This window comes from Opisthocomus hoazin, chromosome 6, assembly GCF_030867145.1.
Source record: "Opisthocomus hoazin isolate bOpiHoa1 chromosome 6, bOpiHoa1.hap1, whole genome shotgun sequence".
NCBI classification, from domain to species: domain Eukaryota; kingdom Metazoa; phylum Chordata; class Aves; order Opisthocomiformes; family Opisthocomidae; genus Opisthocomus; species Opisthocomus hoazin.
The window spans coordinates 76,089,084-76,105,207 of NC_134419.1; the positions used below are offsets into that span (position 1 = coordinate 76,089,084).

A 16,124-nucleotide genomic window follows, 5' to 3' on the forward strand; every position below is an offset into this window, starting at 1 on the left:
CAGGCTTTTGCTTCTAATACAACATAGATCAGAGGGGTGGTTTTTGGCTCTCCTACCTGTAATAAGCTTACTCTCCAAGATATGTTTCTGTTAGTTTTGAAAGCACCGTATTTTAGTCACATCACTTCACGAAGTTGTGAAGGTGCCTCAGGTAACAAAATGACATCTTTTTGTACAAACATTCATATCATAAATAGTCCTTTTGATACCATCACAGTCAGTAGCCCAGTGCAAGAGAAGGAAGCTTGGTGGGTGAGGGAAAGGCTGTGGACATTGTCTACCTAGACTTCAGTAAAACCTTTGACACTGTTTCCTACAGCATTCTCCTGGAGAAACTGGCTGCTCATGGCTTGGATGGGCATACTCTTCGGTGCATAAAGAGCTGGCTGGATGGCCAGGCCCGAAGAGTAGTGGTGAATGGAATTAAATCCAGTTGTCAGCCGGTCACGAGTGGTATTCCCCAGTGCTCAGTCTTGTTTAGCATCTTTATCAATGATCTGGATGAGGGGATCAAGTGCACCCTCAGTAAGTTTGTAAGCGACACCAAGTCGGGCAGGAGTGTTGACTTGAGTCTCTACTGTTGTCTGGATTCCATTTCCCTTTGTGTAGCTCTTCACTACACTAGCATTTCAAGTTTTTTCCTTTCCTCTCACTTTCTTGACTGCTGGAGGAAATGGGGTAGAAAGTTGTACTGAGATCATCTTTCAGATGCAACAACATAATTTATTCAGAAAGCAGCACCTGCCATCTTCCTGGGTACAATGTTCCCAGGTGCTGAGACTCTGTAAACCCCAGGATACCACTCTTGGCCCAGATGAGAGCTGCATACATCAGTCTAAACTCTTTTGAAAACATGAACGTGTACTTTGATACCTTGGGGAGTACCAAGTTATTTTTAAAATCTAAGGATTTACACATGCAGCAGCAGAGCATACAAATGTCAGCTAAACTGATTTTATCTGTTCAGTCTGACGACGGGAGAGAAAAACAAGGTGGACTCCAGGGAAGGCAGTCCCACAGCCAAGGCCGTATCAGGAGGCATCAAGTGAGATGGAGGCCATCATGCCTGGATAAGAAAAGCCACCTCAACTGCAGTCCCTTTTGCACAGCTGCAGGTGGGGAAGGATGTCATCCTTTTCTGGGACACTCCCCTGGCCCCATCATGGGGCAGTGCTCAGTCTTACAGGATATGTTTTCCAGGAGACATTGGTCTGCCCCACAGTGCAGCTGGTCCAGCTGAAATCATCTTTGCTCCTATGAAGCAGAAACATGCCTGTTTCTCCACAAATCCGAGTAACAATCCAGGAGAAGCCTGGACCTGCTCTCCTGGTACCAACCCTGCTCTTCCTGCTGACCCTCAGGGTTCTGCCCACCAACTTGTTGTGGGGAAACAGGGAAAAAAGCAAGATTCACTGGTTTAAAAACCAAAACAAAAAAAAAAAATGACTGTGAATACCAACTATAAATAGAGCTTCAAGTTCTGCTGTAAACCTGCGACAGAGTTGATTTAAAAATAGCAGTACAACAAGACAAAGCAATGAAGCACTGGTGTTGATAGGAACAGCAATGTCAAGAGTATGACTACAGAAAAGAATAAGACTTTGCTACAGCAATTATCTACCCAACACAGAACAATGTGGAATAAATATAGAAACATTATTGCCAAAAAGGCTCCTACTCCCACAGCATTGTTAAAAGATATAAAAAAGACCCAGAAAATTAAACCTTAGAAGGATGAAAAAGACTTTTTCTTTTTTCTTAGATATAGTGGTATTTTTCTGGTTTTCTTTTTATTGTACAGCACATTCATTTTCTCAAGTGAGAGATCTGACCAGAATGGCTCTAAGGCTGCGCATCTCCTGCATACTTGGTCAGAAGGTCTAACAGCAGTGAGACTCAACAAGAAATCAAGTGAGTGAACAAACACTGTAAAGATCAGGAAAAAGATCAACCATCATTTCCAGTTCCCGTTTATGCCAGCCGATTGCTGTATTCCTGGTATGCAATGCTCACCTCTTTCACACCGGTTGTATTATAGAGCAATCTGGGCACCTACACTCAGAAGCAATTCACAAATGAGAAAACGCACACAAGCCTGTGCAAAACTGATTTCCCAATGTAATTTACTCGTTCTGTAACAGAAGCAGCAACCAGAAAGCTCAGGAATGCTTTCAGTATTGGAAGTGGGCAGCACTATCAGACCAAAGTTGAGTTCCTGGGGTACACATGACTGGATTGCCTCCTTAGGCCAATGCAGCAAGGCAGCTGCCTTATTCGTGGCAAACACTCCTTCCTAAAAGCTTTTTAGCAAGCAGGCTTAAACTGCATGCAGTCTTCCTAGCATCCATAAACACAGTACAACATGCCTGCTACCAAAGACGGTAGTCCTGGTCAGCACAAACTCTGGTTATATTATAAATTCCTCTTTAGAACAAAAAAGTATAGATGTAATTTTTTTTTTTTAACTGCTCATTTAAAAATTATGTTGCTTTGGAATTTTACCAGTTATTTGGTGGTTGCCTGTATACTAGGAAATTTCAAAGATGAGTAGTTATTCTAAACTAATATCTAAAAAAACTAGCATCTAAAGCTAACCAAGTTAAATATCAGAAAAGAATGAGGAATTTTAACACAAACAAATTTTACAATGGGAGTATAAAGGCATATAATCTGAGGGAATCGTGTTAATTCCTTTGCCAGATGTAGATAGTGAGTATAGAAGTTTACTACCGTTAAACTTGTATTTTATGCCATATAAAATCACTTTGCCTTTTGCAATTCCTCCTTCCAATTACTTGATGTCACAAAGCACTTCCATTCTTTCTTTTTTCCTTAAAGAACCAAAACACAATACAACATGAATTCGCTGCTCTGAAAGCTCAGAATCTCATGGAGAAGAGTAAACATGTACTTACGACCAGAGAGAGTTTCTTCCTTGTGTGATGACTCCAGTGAATTTTGTTAGCCTTCGAGCATCTACTTCAATCCACTGATACGGGTCATTTCTTCCTGCACACCAAGCACCATCATAAAAATCATTTTCGTTAACACCTGCCTGAAAAGAAGGTAAAGTGTCTTCATAAATCAGAACCAAGAAACTGAAGGTCTTTCATGGGAAAAAGAAAAGAACGCGCGAAGTAGTCATTCATTCCACTTACTCCTTTGGCTCCAGTTTAAAACCCCTGAGACTGTTATTCTCAACAGCTATATGGAGTGACCAAAATATTTTCATACTCAAAGCGGGGAAGGAATTTCTTCAAAGTCCCTTTAATAGCTAAGAACCATTACAGATAAATTTAAATTAGGATTCAAAAGCATAAACAGTGCTTCAGTTCAGTCCACCTGGCTGTGCCTGTGGCCTGACAGAACCTTTATCCAGAATAAATTATTCACATAGGATTTTTAATACTTTCATAACTCTGAAGACTGCTCCAGCCCATGTAAATAATGGTCAATGTTGGAGTGATCTCCTTTCCCCTAAAAGCAGCAAAGCAGCGTGTAGGGCATATGGAAACAGTAATACTATTTCCCACCAATTTTCTGTCTCAGAATTATTAATTTCCATAACTACAGTGTCAAAGGTTAAAAATTTTGAAATGTCCAACTGCACTCCAACTTGTGTACCAGTCTATATACCAATTTACGCTGGCAAAACCATCACAAACAGCCTTCTCAACAAATAGCTGCAAGGTATTTTGAGTAAGCTGTATTCCAAACACATCTGGAACAGCATTTAAAGAAAAATAGTACTTGAGGTGATTAGATTTTTATCATATTAAAGCCCAGGAAATGTTTGGCACCAAGCTGGCTACTGCCATAGAGAGCACAGCAGCTTTTCCATATGGTACTCTGAGGTTACACATATTTTTATGATATTTCATCTGTGTTTAGTGTGTATTTATCATTGCCATCCATGCAACTGCAAGAATGGATATCCTTAAATATTTCCCAAATATAAATGAAGAGTCTGGAAAACTTTGTCAGTTTATATTAGAGACAGATCTTACAGCACTTGTATACAGCTACTGTCTGTTGAGTGGTATATTTTCAGTTAGCGCGTGTGTATACGTAAAACATAAATGAAGCACTTCAAGAACATAACTGTCAATTAAATTTCCGGACTTGTCCCTCAGCTCCCCACTGAGTGGTATTAGCAGATATTACGCAGTCATAGCCGGGTTGCAATGGCAGAGACTGACAGGCCTGTCTACCTCCATTTTTAGAGACCATTTCTACCAAAATGGGCATTGGGTGGGTCTACCTCTCAAAGAAAGAGGGTGCTGCTGTTCATCCCTTTTCCCAGTGGGAGTCTGGTGGCATCTGAAGGAAGTGCTGCAAAACGTAGACACCAATTCCTAAAACTTCTCGCTTTCTCAGGTATTCGAGTGCAAGTTAGGGCAGCTTAAAAGTTACTTGTTTTCCTGCCTCTACCATAATTACATTAAGCCACCAGCTTCTGTGTATTAACACTGATATTTTAAAGTGCAGTTTGTATAAAAGTCAAAGTTCAAGATACAGAGAAAAACTCTATTAACAATGGAAGATGAATTCTTCAAGGAGAACCGAACAATGGGGAAACATGAGAACATAAACATGGTCACTGACCTGAGTTATAACCTTTTTCAAGGAAAGGTTTCAATGCATTTTAGAATAAGATCGAATTTGAAGTAGCCTTAGGGTTTAAAACCAACTCTTGCCAGAAAGTGTTAAGATCTGGAGAGCACCTTGAACCAGCATCGTGCTAATCCCCTTCACGCTGATGAAATTCCACCAATGTCTGCAGACCAAGTACCCATATCTCTCATTGCTCCAGCTGGGATCCTGGGTCCTCATTCAGACTGGGGATACGACCCATTAGGGTGATGCTCACCAGGGTGTAAAGCTCTCTTCTACATTACAGTGAGAAGAGGGAAGCAGAGAGAGGAAAAAAAGAGCTTACTTGTAAAAGACCCATAAGTTACCTACTCAGGTCTCTATGGTTTCAGCTGGACTTCAGCTAAGCATGTGTTTCAGTTGTATATAAAATAGTAGGAGTCTAAAGGACATGCTTACAGCTACGCACACCTTTAAATGCTGTGGCCTTAAATCAGGACAAAGAGAGCCTAAAAGAGAAAAGAAACTGTGCTGCTACTTCTTCCTACTCTTGGGTCCTGACATCAGCTTCTCTGAAGCTAAAAGGATATTTTTACCAGGCAAAACAAAGCAGGTGTCTATGACTAAACTTGTCTTTTTCAAATAGCACTCTGTGCTAGCTATACAATGAGAACTTCTTATTAGAAATAGTTGCAAAGGAAAAGAATACCAATAATTTTATGTTAAAACTTCTTTTTTCAAGCTTCAAGCCTGTATTTTTTTCTTAAGGTGCCTGAGGTTTTCAATTTGCCCTACGGCCAATCAACAACATGGCTTCTATAAAAAAAAAAAAACAACTTATAAAATCAGTCATATATTTAGTAGTTAAAATTGTTATTAAATGTCTTCGGAAATATTTTAATCCCTGAAAGATGAGAACAAGTGATCAAATAATTCAAACAATATAGATCAAAATACTCTCAGTATGACGCTTACCTGAATTTAAAAATTGTGTATTGACTTATCAGAGATAATGGATTCAAATTATGACATACATAATTTTAAGCTATACATTTTAAACCCCTACCTTATCTTCATAAGAGGGTGAAAGACCTAATGAGAACTGGGAGTAAAGACTAGGTCTTAAGCAAACCCTTCTTTCTTTCGCTGAAATTTCAAGAACCCAGCTTGTATTTCACTTGCAGGCAAATGCAAAAAAATTTCTCGATATGCAGTGTCTTATGAATAAATACCTTTTTGATATAGGAAAATGGAATTTTTTTTCCCCTAAGTTATCTATACATGGAAATGTTGAAAATTGTAATTCAAATAAAACAAATTAACTGCTTAATATGTATCCAGAAGCTAAGATGAAGGGAAATTATTTACAAATTCTATGACTGATTTCAATTCATGTTTCTCTTCCTAGTTAGACAAGTGCAAGACAGAATAAACACTTGCTCACATTATGACTGTTCTAAAAGCCTTATTTTGTAATGAGGAGAGCTGTATTATTGCCTAAATGTATACGAATGAAGAAAAAATTTCAGTCTTCTGTCACAAGTCAGCTAGAAAAGCAGTAAAAATACACCCAATATCAAACCATTTCAGCTTAAATTCTTCTCTGTTCCCAGCAGTGTGATCAGAAACATTATCTTACCATGGGATGTTTGGGAGGAAAAAATAAAAAAGCATTACTCATCACAGGTATTTATAGCAACGACTGCCAGCAGGAAAGAGAAGAATTAAAGGACACAGGCTGAAAGGAGAATTTCAATAATCTTGTCTTTTGCTTGGGTTTTGATAATAAAGCTTTTCAAAAGGAACTAATGAAACAAAGAACTGAAAACACAAAAAGTAATACATCCTGCTTATTTGCATACACAATTGCATTAAGTGGTTTATCTTCAGTGTTATTTGGATTTTTCCAACCAGGAAAATGAGGAAGAGGAAGAAACATGATTTGACTAATTATTTCAAATTTTAACCACTGCTAATTGTTTTACAAGTGACATATACTAATGACTTATATCCCTGAAGGCAGAGCGCCTCACTGAATATTATCTCATGCTATGATTTTTGCTGAGGATGTTAAATTACTACTGGTTGTGCCTCTATTCTAGTTGCAGGTGAGATCTCCAATATATGCGGCTCCACAATGTGAGTAACTCCTGCTCTCTAGAAGTCCCAGATTAATCACCACATTCATACAGGACTGGGAGAAAAACCAGGTCCTTCGCAACACAAGGTCACAAAAGAAGCAGATCCTAGAAGATCTTATCCAGCCCTGCTAAGCCTGTCCTTCTTAGGAATAAAGCATACACTGCCTGATTAATTGAATACACTTCAAATAATCTAAACAGAAAAAAATAACCCTCAGAAGCCTTTGAAAAACTTCATTACTCTGACTTCCCTGTGAACTCAGGGAGTGCCAGTCACCTGGGGTGAGCCCTCAGCTTCTCAGCTGACTACGCATCAGATGATGAGGTTGAGTAGATAGTGGATTTTGTTTTATTTTGGTGAGGAATACAATAGTCATATGAATATTGCGATTGCACTGTGGTGATACCCAGACCATGCCACGAGAACAGCAGCCCATAAAATTGCTGATCACTGTACATTTAGCATAGTGCTCTGGTGAAATCTGAGTGGCACCGCGGCCCCTCAGACTCTCCCTGACTTAGGACAAGTGTTTTTCTTCACATACAGTACTAAACAGCATGAAAACACCGCTGCTGAAACACAAGTGCCTTTTACCTCTCCCCAGCATGCCACAACCAGTCCTTTTGAGTGGTGAACAGAAATCACCGGGGTCCTCACGACCCTTAGGACAAGTCAGCCCCCTGTAGTACCTACTCTTGGTTATAAGCATATATCTTAGTACTACTGAAATTCAGAAATCTTCATGCAAAGTAAAATTAAGCACTGAAAATCGGGTGACAGGGAAGAGATCTGCAAATTTTAAGTGGTTTTGAAAAATTATGAAGTGCTACTAATTTTAAGCTAATCCCAAAGGAAGCAGTATCAAAAGAAAAATAAATGCAAACCCATACTTTTGACACTGCCAGTCGTGGTGATAACTCTCAGTGGTCAAGGAGTTTAGAGCATTATTCTATCTATGGTATACACATAAGCTTTCAGTAACAGTGAAATCTTTTGATTGGAGTATTGCTAGAAATCTCTATTAGAGGTAAAGACGTAGTAGAAAAAAGGTCTATATTTAAAAAAGAAAAGTAAGCCAGAGAAGTCACTGAAATCAGACTTTGCTATAAGCTGGGTGTTGCTGGGTTATTGGTATATGATCCTCCCATGGTTACGGGATCAGGTAAGTGCCTATATCAGAAAGAGAGTAGAACCAGCTTTTGGGTACTAAGGAGAACGGATGCATGTAGAATGCGTACACCTCAAGAGAATAACAACATGAAAGTCTGTATCAAGAAAAAGGGTGACATTGTGAAGCCTTCGTTCACAGGGGGAAAAAAGCCCACAAACTTTTGAACAAAGAAGAGTGAAACCCCAAATTTTTGGGTTATTTATATAAAGGACACAAGGTCCACTCACCCACATCTCCACGTGCACTCCACGGAAGAGATAACAGCCCTTGCACTGCAGAGGAGGGGACCATATTGCCACAATAAATGCAAAAGCAACGGCTGCTGCAGAACTGGCAGGAGCATTACAGTTACAACCAACAAGGCCCAGGCATGGCTGCTCCCCAAGAGGTGAAGGTGAGGTGGGAGAAGCTTATGCTCTGAGGTCCTAGGGGACAGGACGCCAGAAGATTTGCACTTGGTCTGATCCAAGGCCCGGAAGCTTTTGGGAAGGAAGAGATGAGTGACACCTCACTTCTACTTGCCTCCCAGCAAGAGGCTGTCCACTTGGCTGCTGCTGGAGGCTCAGAACTGTATTTAGGGGGAACATCATCCATAGGTAAGACTCTTTCACTTCTCTATTTATTTTAATGCAATGTTACTGGTGATGACATGACGTTGGACTAGATGGACTCCTGGTCTAAACCAGTATGGTCATTCTAGTGTTTAGATAAACTAGACTTCAACACCAGCATAAAAAATGAGGAACCACAATCAACAAATTCAGAGGTTTGTATCACAGGCCTTGGTTTTATGCCACTATATAAACAAAACTGCAATATAATGAAACATTCCTACAGAACCCATCTGATTTACATCTGCATACAGTTTTCGTGTTCTTGAGGGAGTTTTTTCCCCTAGCAGAGAATACAAAGTAAAGAAGCAAATCACCTCACTCTTAACAGGGGTTAACTATGAAGGCTGGGGGTGAGTCCTTACATTGCACCCAACCTGCTGTACCTGCACACTGGCTTGGAAGAGAAGCGCCCAAGAGCTCATTCGCAGCTCCCTGCTGCCCGCTGGCTCTGCTGGCCACGTGCCTGCACAGCAAAGTGTTTCACAGAGCTTTTGGACCCAAATTAATTCATTTAAACAAACAATGAATTAAAAAAAAGGCATTTTTTTCCTTAGTAGAGAAACTCTCAGAGTTGTTTGTGCAAAGGCACTAGAAGAAGTAAAGGCAGGAAGCTGGACCATGGGGTTTTAACCAAGAGTGGTCCCTCCTTCCAGCAGCTGCCCACCATGACACCGCAGTGAGCACCATGTGAAATCACACTGTGGATTAGAGCTCGTCCTTCCTAGCCCCAATCTTAGTTCATTAAGAACTAAACCCCTTCAGCTGGAGAAAAAAAAAAAAAAAAAAAATCTAACGAAGGGTTTAATAATGAAAGGCAATCAATAAATGAAATAAACTTTAGAGATTTTTCACTGTTGGCTTATTGCTAGTATTCTGTTTATGACTTTGAGTTTTAAATGTTGTACTTTATTATGCAAAAGTAACATTTTTTACACTTGGAAAGACTGTAATTCAGAAAACAGCACTAATAAAATGGAAAACAAAACCACAAGAAATGGAAAAACAGAACTTTGTCCTGCAAAGCACATCTGTAATATTAACTAAAATAAACTAAACCAGATTATATACTAGTGACTTCTGAATTGAAGCATTTCTTGGTAGCATAATCATTGCCTCTGAAAAGCTGCCTTAGGGCAAGTGCTTGACTTAAAACCAGGCTTTCAATGAACCGTTGTCATTAACTCCAAGCAAACAACAGGAAAGCAACTTGCTGTGCGAGCTTCCTTCCAGGCTGATCGCTGAGGGAGCTGGGACCATTCCCCGCAGCTGGGAAGGGAGCAGCTCTGGGCTGCCTCCACCCTTGCTTTACTCACAGAGGTCTGTTCGGGTTTGCACTCTCAGCACACGAAGGTTGAAGGTTTTTTTCCTGCCTCAGCCCCACGAATCTAGAGGTTATCCATCAACCTTATTCACGTCCATAATTCCAGTGTTTCCCCTTCATTTGAATTACATGAGCTGACAAAGGAGTCAGAACCGATAACCATCCTTTGGTTCTCTTTATACAACCGTACAACCTTAAGCCATTCTCCCACTTAGGAGCAAAATTGATGTTACCTGAATATTAAGCCTTCCTCTGTGGGCCCCAAGGCCATACCGCTTTGCTGTAGAGGCGTGGAGCTGGAAGTCAGTAATTTTTAATGTCTCTAGACCAAGTGGAGGGCAATCTACAAAACAAAAAATTGATTAAAACTTAATTAAAACTAAATAAACAACACCAAACAAACAAGTATTCAAAGTTGCTGGACTTCACTTGTGCCAAACTGGCTGGGGTCCTCGGCTGGTGTAAGTGAGCACAGCACAGCTGAAGTCAATGAGAAATGGCAGCTCTCATATAATCATTGAAGCAATGCTGATTTACACCAGCTGAGGATCTGGCTTTTTGAGGGTCTCATATAGTTATTACTGCTTGCTATATGCTTTGGTTTTTTATGGATATGCACACTATTTCCTGTCAAGCGCTTTTCAGTACAAAATACCAGCAAAATGGCCTTTTGTTTTTCTCTTTTTTGGCATTTTCATCTCTTGTTTTGATTTTTTTTCCCCCTGTACTTGTTCCAAGCTACTGTACGAAGTTATGTTTCTAATTAAAATCCTTTCTGGAAACTTCAATCACAGTCCCTCACATTGCACAACAGCATCTGTTACAGAGGTCCGGGAGGCCAGAGAGCCGAGCTCTGCAGACGTAATGACTAAGCACAAAGCAGGTAATTTTGAAACAAGGGGCCATCTCTCTAAGCTCCAAAGCCTTGAAGAAAGAAAAGCAGATGCCATTACTTTAGCAGCTACCCAGTAACGCAGCAGACTACAGCCTGGAGCTCTGGCTTTGAAGATACAGCTTTGGAAAGAGTCTGCTTCACGACCATCAGAAAAATAGTCTGCTTTAAAATGACCCCAGCCACCATGGTATGTAAGCCCCACACAATGCTGAGCGTATTTATCTTCAAAATACCATGGCCAGGTGGGGAAGACCCACTCTCAGTGTTTCACAGGAGGTGAACAAAACCACAGAGAGAGACTTTGGGAGCATCTAAATTGTACATTGGAGAATGATTTAGAGACCCTGAAGTCAGCGTCAGCTGGAACTGGACAGTCTGCATGGGGCAGAGGTGGAGAGCAGTGTCACACTTCTTATTTAGCTTGGGTACTTGTTAGGTTAGACTAGGGTGTGCGCTGCCATGGCCATATCACTTCTGCTTTTGGATAGAGGACAGATTTTTTCTGCAGTTGAGTGTGGGAGGTTTGCTGTAACTTGTGCCATGGGCTGTGACAGAGACAAGAGCCGAGCACCAGTTGTGAAGCCCAGACCACATTTCCAGTCCCCAGGCCAGCCCTCCAGTCCCCAAACCATCCCTCCTCACTGCCTGCCTGACAACCGGGATCACGATCTCGCTTGTGCCGCAGTTGCTGGAGAGTTGTCGGACAGCTGGCTCAAGTGCTCTACCCCTGTATCCCTAGTACATATATATTTTAATCACTTGCCAAAATGTCATGAGAGCATGTACCTGAGAAGTTCATCCTGGCTGTGTCTAACTTTCCCATGTAGTTTTGCATTACCGTGCGCAAACTGGCAACATGTATGAGATTTCCTACGCTCCTCCATAGCTCATGAAAACCTAAAATCCCTCAGAAAAGGTATCACATGCTGTCAATTCACGCTAGTATTTCTTTGTTCATCCTTATGAAAGTTCTCACAGAAATCCAGGGCCAAAATTCTACGTCTCCATCAGAGGCAATAGAGACAAATGCTAAATATTAATGTATTTTCTAAAGTACCAACAGTGATATTTGTCTTACACATGAGACAAAATGTAGACAGTTCCTCATTTCAAAGAGCTTTCAGTTTAATTATCCAAAACAGAGAAGAGATAGGATGTACAAGGAAAGCCAGAGGAAAGAGTAGCTCAGAGGATTTTTGTTTCATTGGCTGATTGTTTTAATTGCATTTCTTTATAGAGTGTTTCATCTTTCACCATAGTCTGACAGGGAGAAGTCTTAGGCTCTGACAGATCTCTGCTGGGAGTAAATTGTATGGCTGGGAACAGCCTGCCTTTTACAAGTTCAGTCCTCCAGATAGGTCTGGAAATCAGTCTCGTGGTGTAACCCCGCAAACTCTTTTGCACCTCGGTGTACTTTGCTCCGTGAACAGTCTCACCATTCCCAGGCACTCAAAAGCTACCCAGAATTACTTGTGCGAGGCCTGAGCTGAAAATAAAAGCAAGCTACTTTTACATATTCATTTCATCAAATATCGTTTAATTCAGTGTTTATGCAGCACCTAACAAGGCTAAAGGGCAATCTACAGGTATGATTAGGAGTTAATAAAAAAGTAGAAAATGTCCTGAACAGTGAAGAGCCAGCTCCATCAGCAATTGCCCGCTGAAGCTCAGTCTCTTTCAGCTTGTGTTTCACAGCCCATTCTTCACTATGGAACAGGAGCAAGGGCTTACAGACCTGCCACGGGGGCCTTCAGGACATCGGTGCTCCATAGGAAGCACACCCACGCGATCTGCTGTCCCCCTCCTCACCCTTTCTCTCTTCTCCTATTTTCATGAAACCTATTTTCATGAAACCTGTAGGAAATGCACTATTTTTGAGCCTGGTATCTGCCTGTCAGACGTGGCTGAAGTTACCTGGAGTGACAGGCACCTCCTGACAGGGCATGTACAAGAAGTTGATTTGGTTTTATTCAGATTGAAATGTTACTAATTTATCATAAAACTGCAATATTCATGGGTTGTCAGTGGATTTCAGGGACGGTTTCTTAAACTGCAGGCTGGGTATTTACAGGGTGAAGAAATTGCCTGCATATATTTGTGTGTATTATCTCTGTTTCTAGAGAAACTGAAACCTTATAACAGACTCCAAAATGTTCATATGGATGTCAGTTAAACTGGCCTGACTGTTCTTCATTTTTCAAGGATAAATTATTTGTGTTGTCAGTGAACGCATCAGATTAACAGGGCAATATTACGAAATGCTCCGTTTGATGGGAGTTTTCAATGACAGAGAGATTAGGCTTTAGGAGCGGGCAGGAGATATCTACGATGTGTGGTACAGATACCTTTGATGAAAACTGAGCAATAAGGTGTTAATAGTACACTGTCCTTTCTCAGTCTTCTTAAGCATCACAATGTTTCAAGTGAAATCTTTAGGATCTTTGCCATCCATTCAACAGTATCCAGGAATTTATTTTTTTGTTGTTATTTATATAAATTAGCAGAAAAGCATCCCACTTACTTTCCCAGGAAGTGAACTAAACTTTAAACTGTCACTTCACTAACTTGCAAAATCACACAAAGATGTTTTTTCTTTTAACTTGTTTAGAAAAGTCAAGTATCTTGCTCCAATACTTCACTCAAAATTAACAAAAAACATTCTTTTCAGTGTTGGCCCCTCTTTCTCCGGTGACCGTCCCAAACCAGGAACAGAGCAGCAGGATTCTCCATAAAAGACCATTGACCTTTAGATGTTTCCATCTGTGCAGCTCTGCATGGGGATGATGTTCTTGGAGTCATCAAGCCTGTTGTTTGCAGTAGCTTTGTTTTATGGAATTTGTGCTGTTTCCCACAAAAGAAGACCTTTGATTTTACTTTTAAACAAAATTATGTCTTCCATATCCATAGTATTTGACTACTAACACTTTAGGAATATTAATCTTTTCCACATGCATATGAATTCCACCATCCATCAATAAAGGGATAAAGAGGAGTATATTAGAACAAAACATCAATCTGTGATGTACAGAGATGGTGGGGGCAGTTTTTTTAGTATGGCCTCATCTGATTAACTCCAGATTACTCTTTATAATGCAACACCATCCACCTAAAGTTGCCATTTCACTAATGGGGAAAAAAAATATCCTGAGTCATACTGCGGATTTTATTTTAGATAAATTATTTTGTAGGTGTGTGTGTCACCACTTCTTAAAGCTACCAGAGATAACCAGGGCAAGCTATTTTTGAAAAACATACAGGAAAAAAACCTGATATATGGCATTCATGAAGACTGTACTTTTTAAAGTATTGCTTTAATATGCTTTATTTAACTTTAAGAAATCTTCTGTAGAACACTGGAAATTACCACACAATCAACAAGACTGTCTTAATGATTTTGTATTCTTCATGCTAGTTTGACAAACACTTGCACAAGTGACAGAAACTGGGTAGCATGAATAATCAATCAAAGCAGTTCATGCCTTATAGATTCAACTGGAAATGACCTAGTTATTTGGTCATTTCTTTAGCTGGTTGAAAAAATAACCATTATAAAATACAGGAAATTCATCTATGGCTTCACAAGACATTTAAATCCACATACCATGCACATAAAGACTCATTAACAAAATGCAACTAGAGCATTTATGTTTTAAAGTGACCAAAAAGCAAGCATTAAGCTTGCAGGTGCAGGGAAGAGGCTGAGTTATGGACATTTCTCTCTTCCTGGCCCATATCCAACCACGATTTTGTTTGTGATTTGCAATCATGAATAGGTATTCACTTTAGAAACAAGCCATTAATAAGATGTCTGGATCAAATTAATTAATTCCAAGACCTAAAAAGAGACGGGGCTTGGATTCAGGCTTAATAACATTTGTATCTTGAACAATGTTCTTGTGAGGTTTTCATTTCAAAAGAGCTTTCCTATTAGCTGTGATAAATGGCAATATCTCTGTGTCCATGTCCAATTATGCTCTGCTAGCCAGACAGATGATTGCATCCCAGTTAAGGGCAGCAAGGCGCTGCCAATACTTCGGCACTGTTAGCAATCACCTGTCCCTTGAAGTCAGAAGAGCAAAACACTTGAAAATTACTTTAGTCACAACCTCGTCTCCTGAAATCTGAATATACCAGTTATAATTTAGGGCTTGCCTATACTGACAGTGCTACCTGAAAGAAGGAGCTACTGAGCTCCCGTCTCAAGCCAGCACCAACTCCACTCGCAATCTCAACGTGGCTCTGTGCAAGGAGATGAGCCCAGGTTTGAAAGCAGTTTCAGCCTCATAATGGCTGTGTCCTACTGATGCAGCATCTTCCACTGAAACTCTGGTCAAAAAAAACACCTTCTGCAGAGCCAGCTTGGTTGTCTTTACACCTGCAGTATAATTACAGCTGCTCTGCTGCAACATGAGCTGTTCTTTATGATAAAACTGTATTAGCAGGCATTCTTAGAAATATATTAATTCCATAAATAGAAGATATATGTATGCGCAGGGCAAGGAAAACTCTTCTCTTCATCTTTATTGCCTAAATTATTCATTTCTTTTATTTTCTTCTGGTCTAACTAAAGATTGTCAGATAAGCACAAATTGTCTTTATAGCTATTGTGTCTAAGAAGGATGCATTTATGAAATCATGCTGTGCTGTTCTTTTGGAGGCACAGCAGACAGGATTGTTTTATTTAAAGAATATTTTCCATCAATTTAGGAATATGTTCAGATTTTTCAAATGAAAAAAAAGAAGAAGCGTCATATTTCCTCTTCACTTCTATTTTTAAGAGCCATACCTATAATCCTTTTCAATACCCACAAGTCTGTGCTTGTCTGACTCCTCATGCACAGTGATACTTAGATCTAGAAATGGGGAAATATCAGCCTTGTGCAGTCTGACAGTCTCCTCAACATTTGGAGGCAGAATGTACTCTGACTAATTATTTTTTATGATTCTAAATGTGTTTTAGCTCCAGGAGCTTTGTCATTTTTAAATACGTAAGAATCCCCTTGCACTTCAAAACTTTTGTTTGAGGAGAAAGGATGTTACACTACAGAGATATAGAAGTTCAGAAGAGGAGGTCAAGGCAGCACTGATGGTGAGTTAACACAGACGTTTCTCTACACAAAGAATGGTTTTAGTGCCAGGGTCATTTGTAGTTGCTGTAGATATCTGTAGCTTTTGCATTTGGGGGTGGAGCTTGCATGATCGAAGTTAACAGAAGAACATCCCTATAATAAATATGCAGATCTCATCACCCTTCTGGAGTAACTGATTTAAGTCATGCATTTTCCATCAAAACATACGCTGCCAGTACGATTTTCAGGAATGCAACACACCCCAAGTTATCAATGCATTCAGCAGCAACAACAGACCCTGACATATCTTTAAAAGCGA

The 16,124-nt window shown here is 40.1% G+C and overlaps 1 protein-coding gene across 1 annotated transcript in view; it reads right to left on the reverse strand.

Moving 5' to 3' along the window:
- Nucleotides 1-16,124, reverse strand: part of CPXM2 (carboxypeptidase X, M14 family member 2) — a 79,827-nt gene that overhangs the window by 42,944 nt on the left and 20,759 nt on the right. The window contains exons 2-3 of the mRNA XM_009934612.2: nt 10,075-10,184; nt 2,916-3,055 (exon numbers count right to left, since the gene is read on the reverse strand). Coding sequence (XP_009932914.2) covers nt 2,916-3,055; nt 10,075-10,184 — 250 coding nt within the window. The remainder of the gene's footprint in view (nt 1-2,915; nt 3,056-10,074; nt 10,185-16,124) is intronic.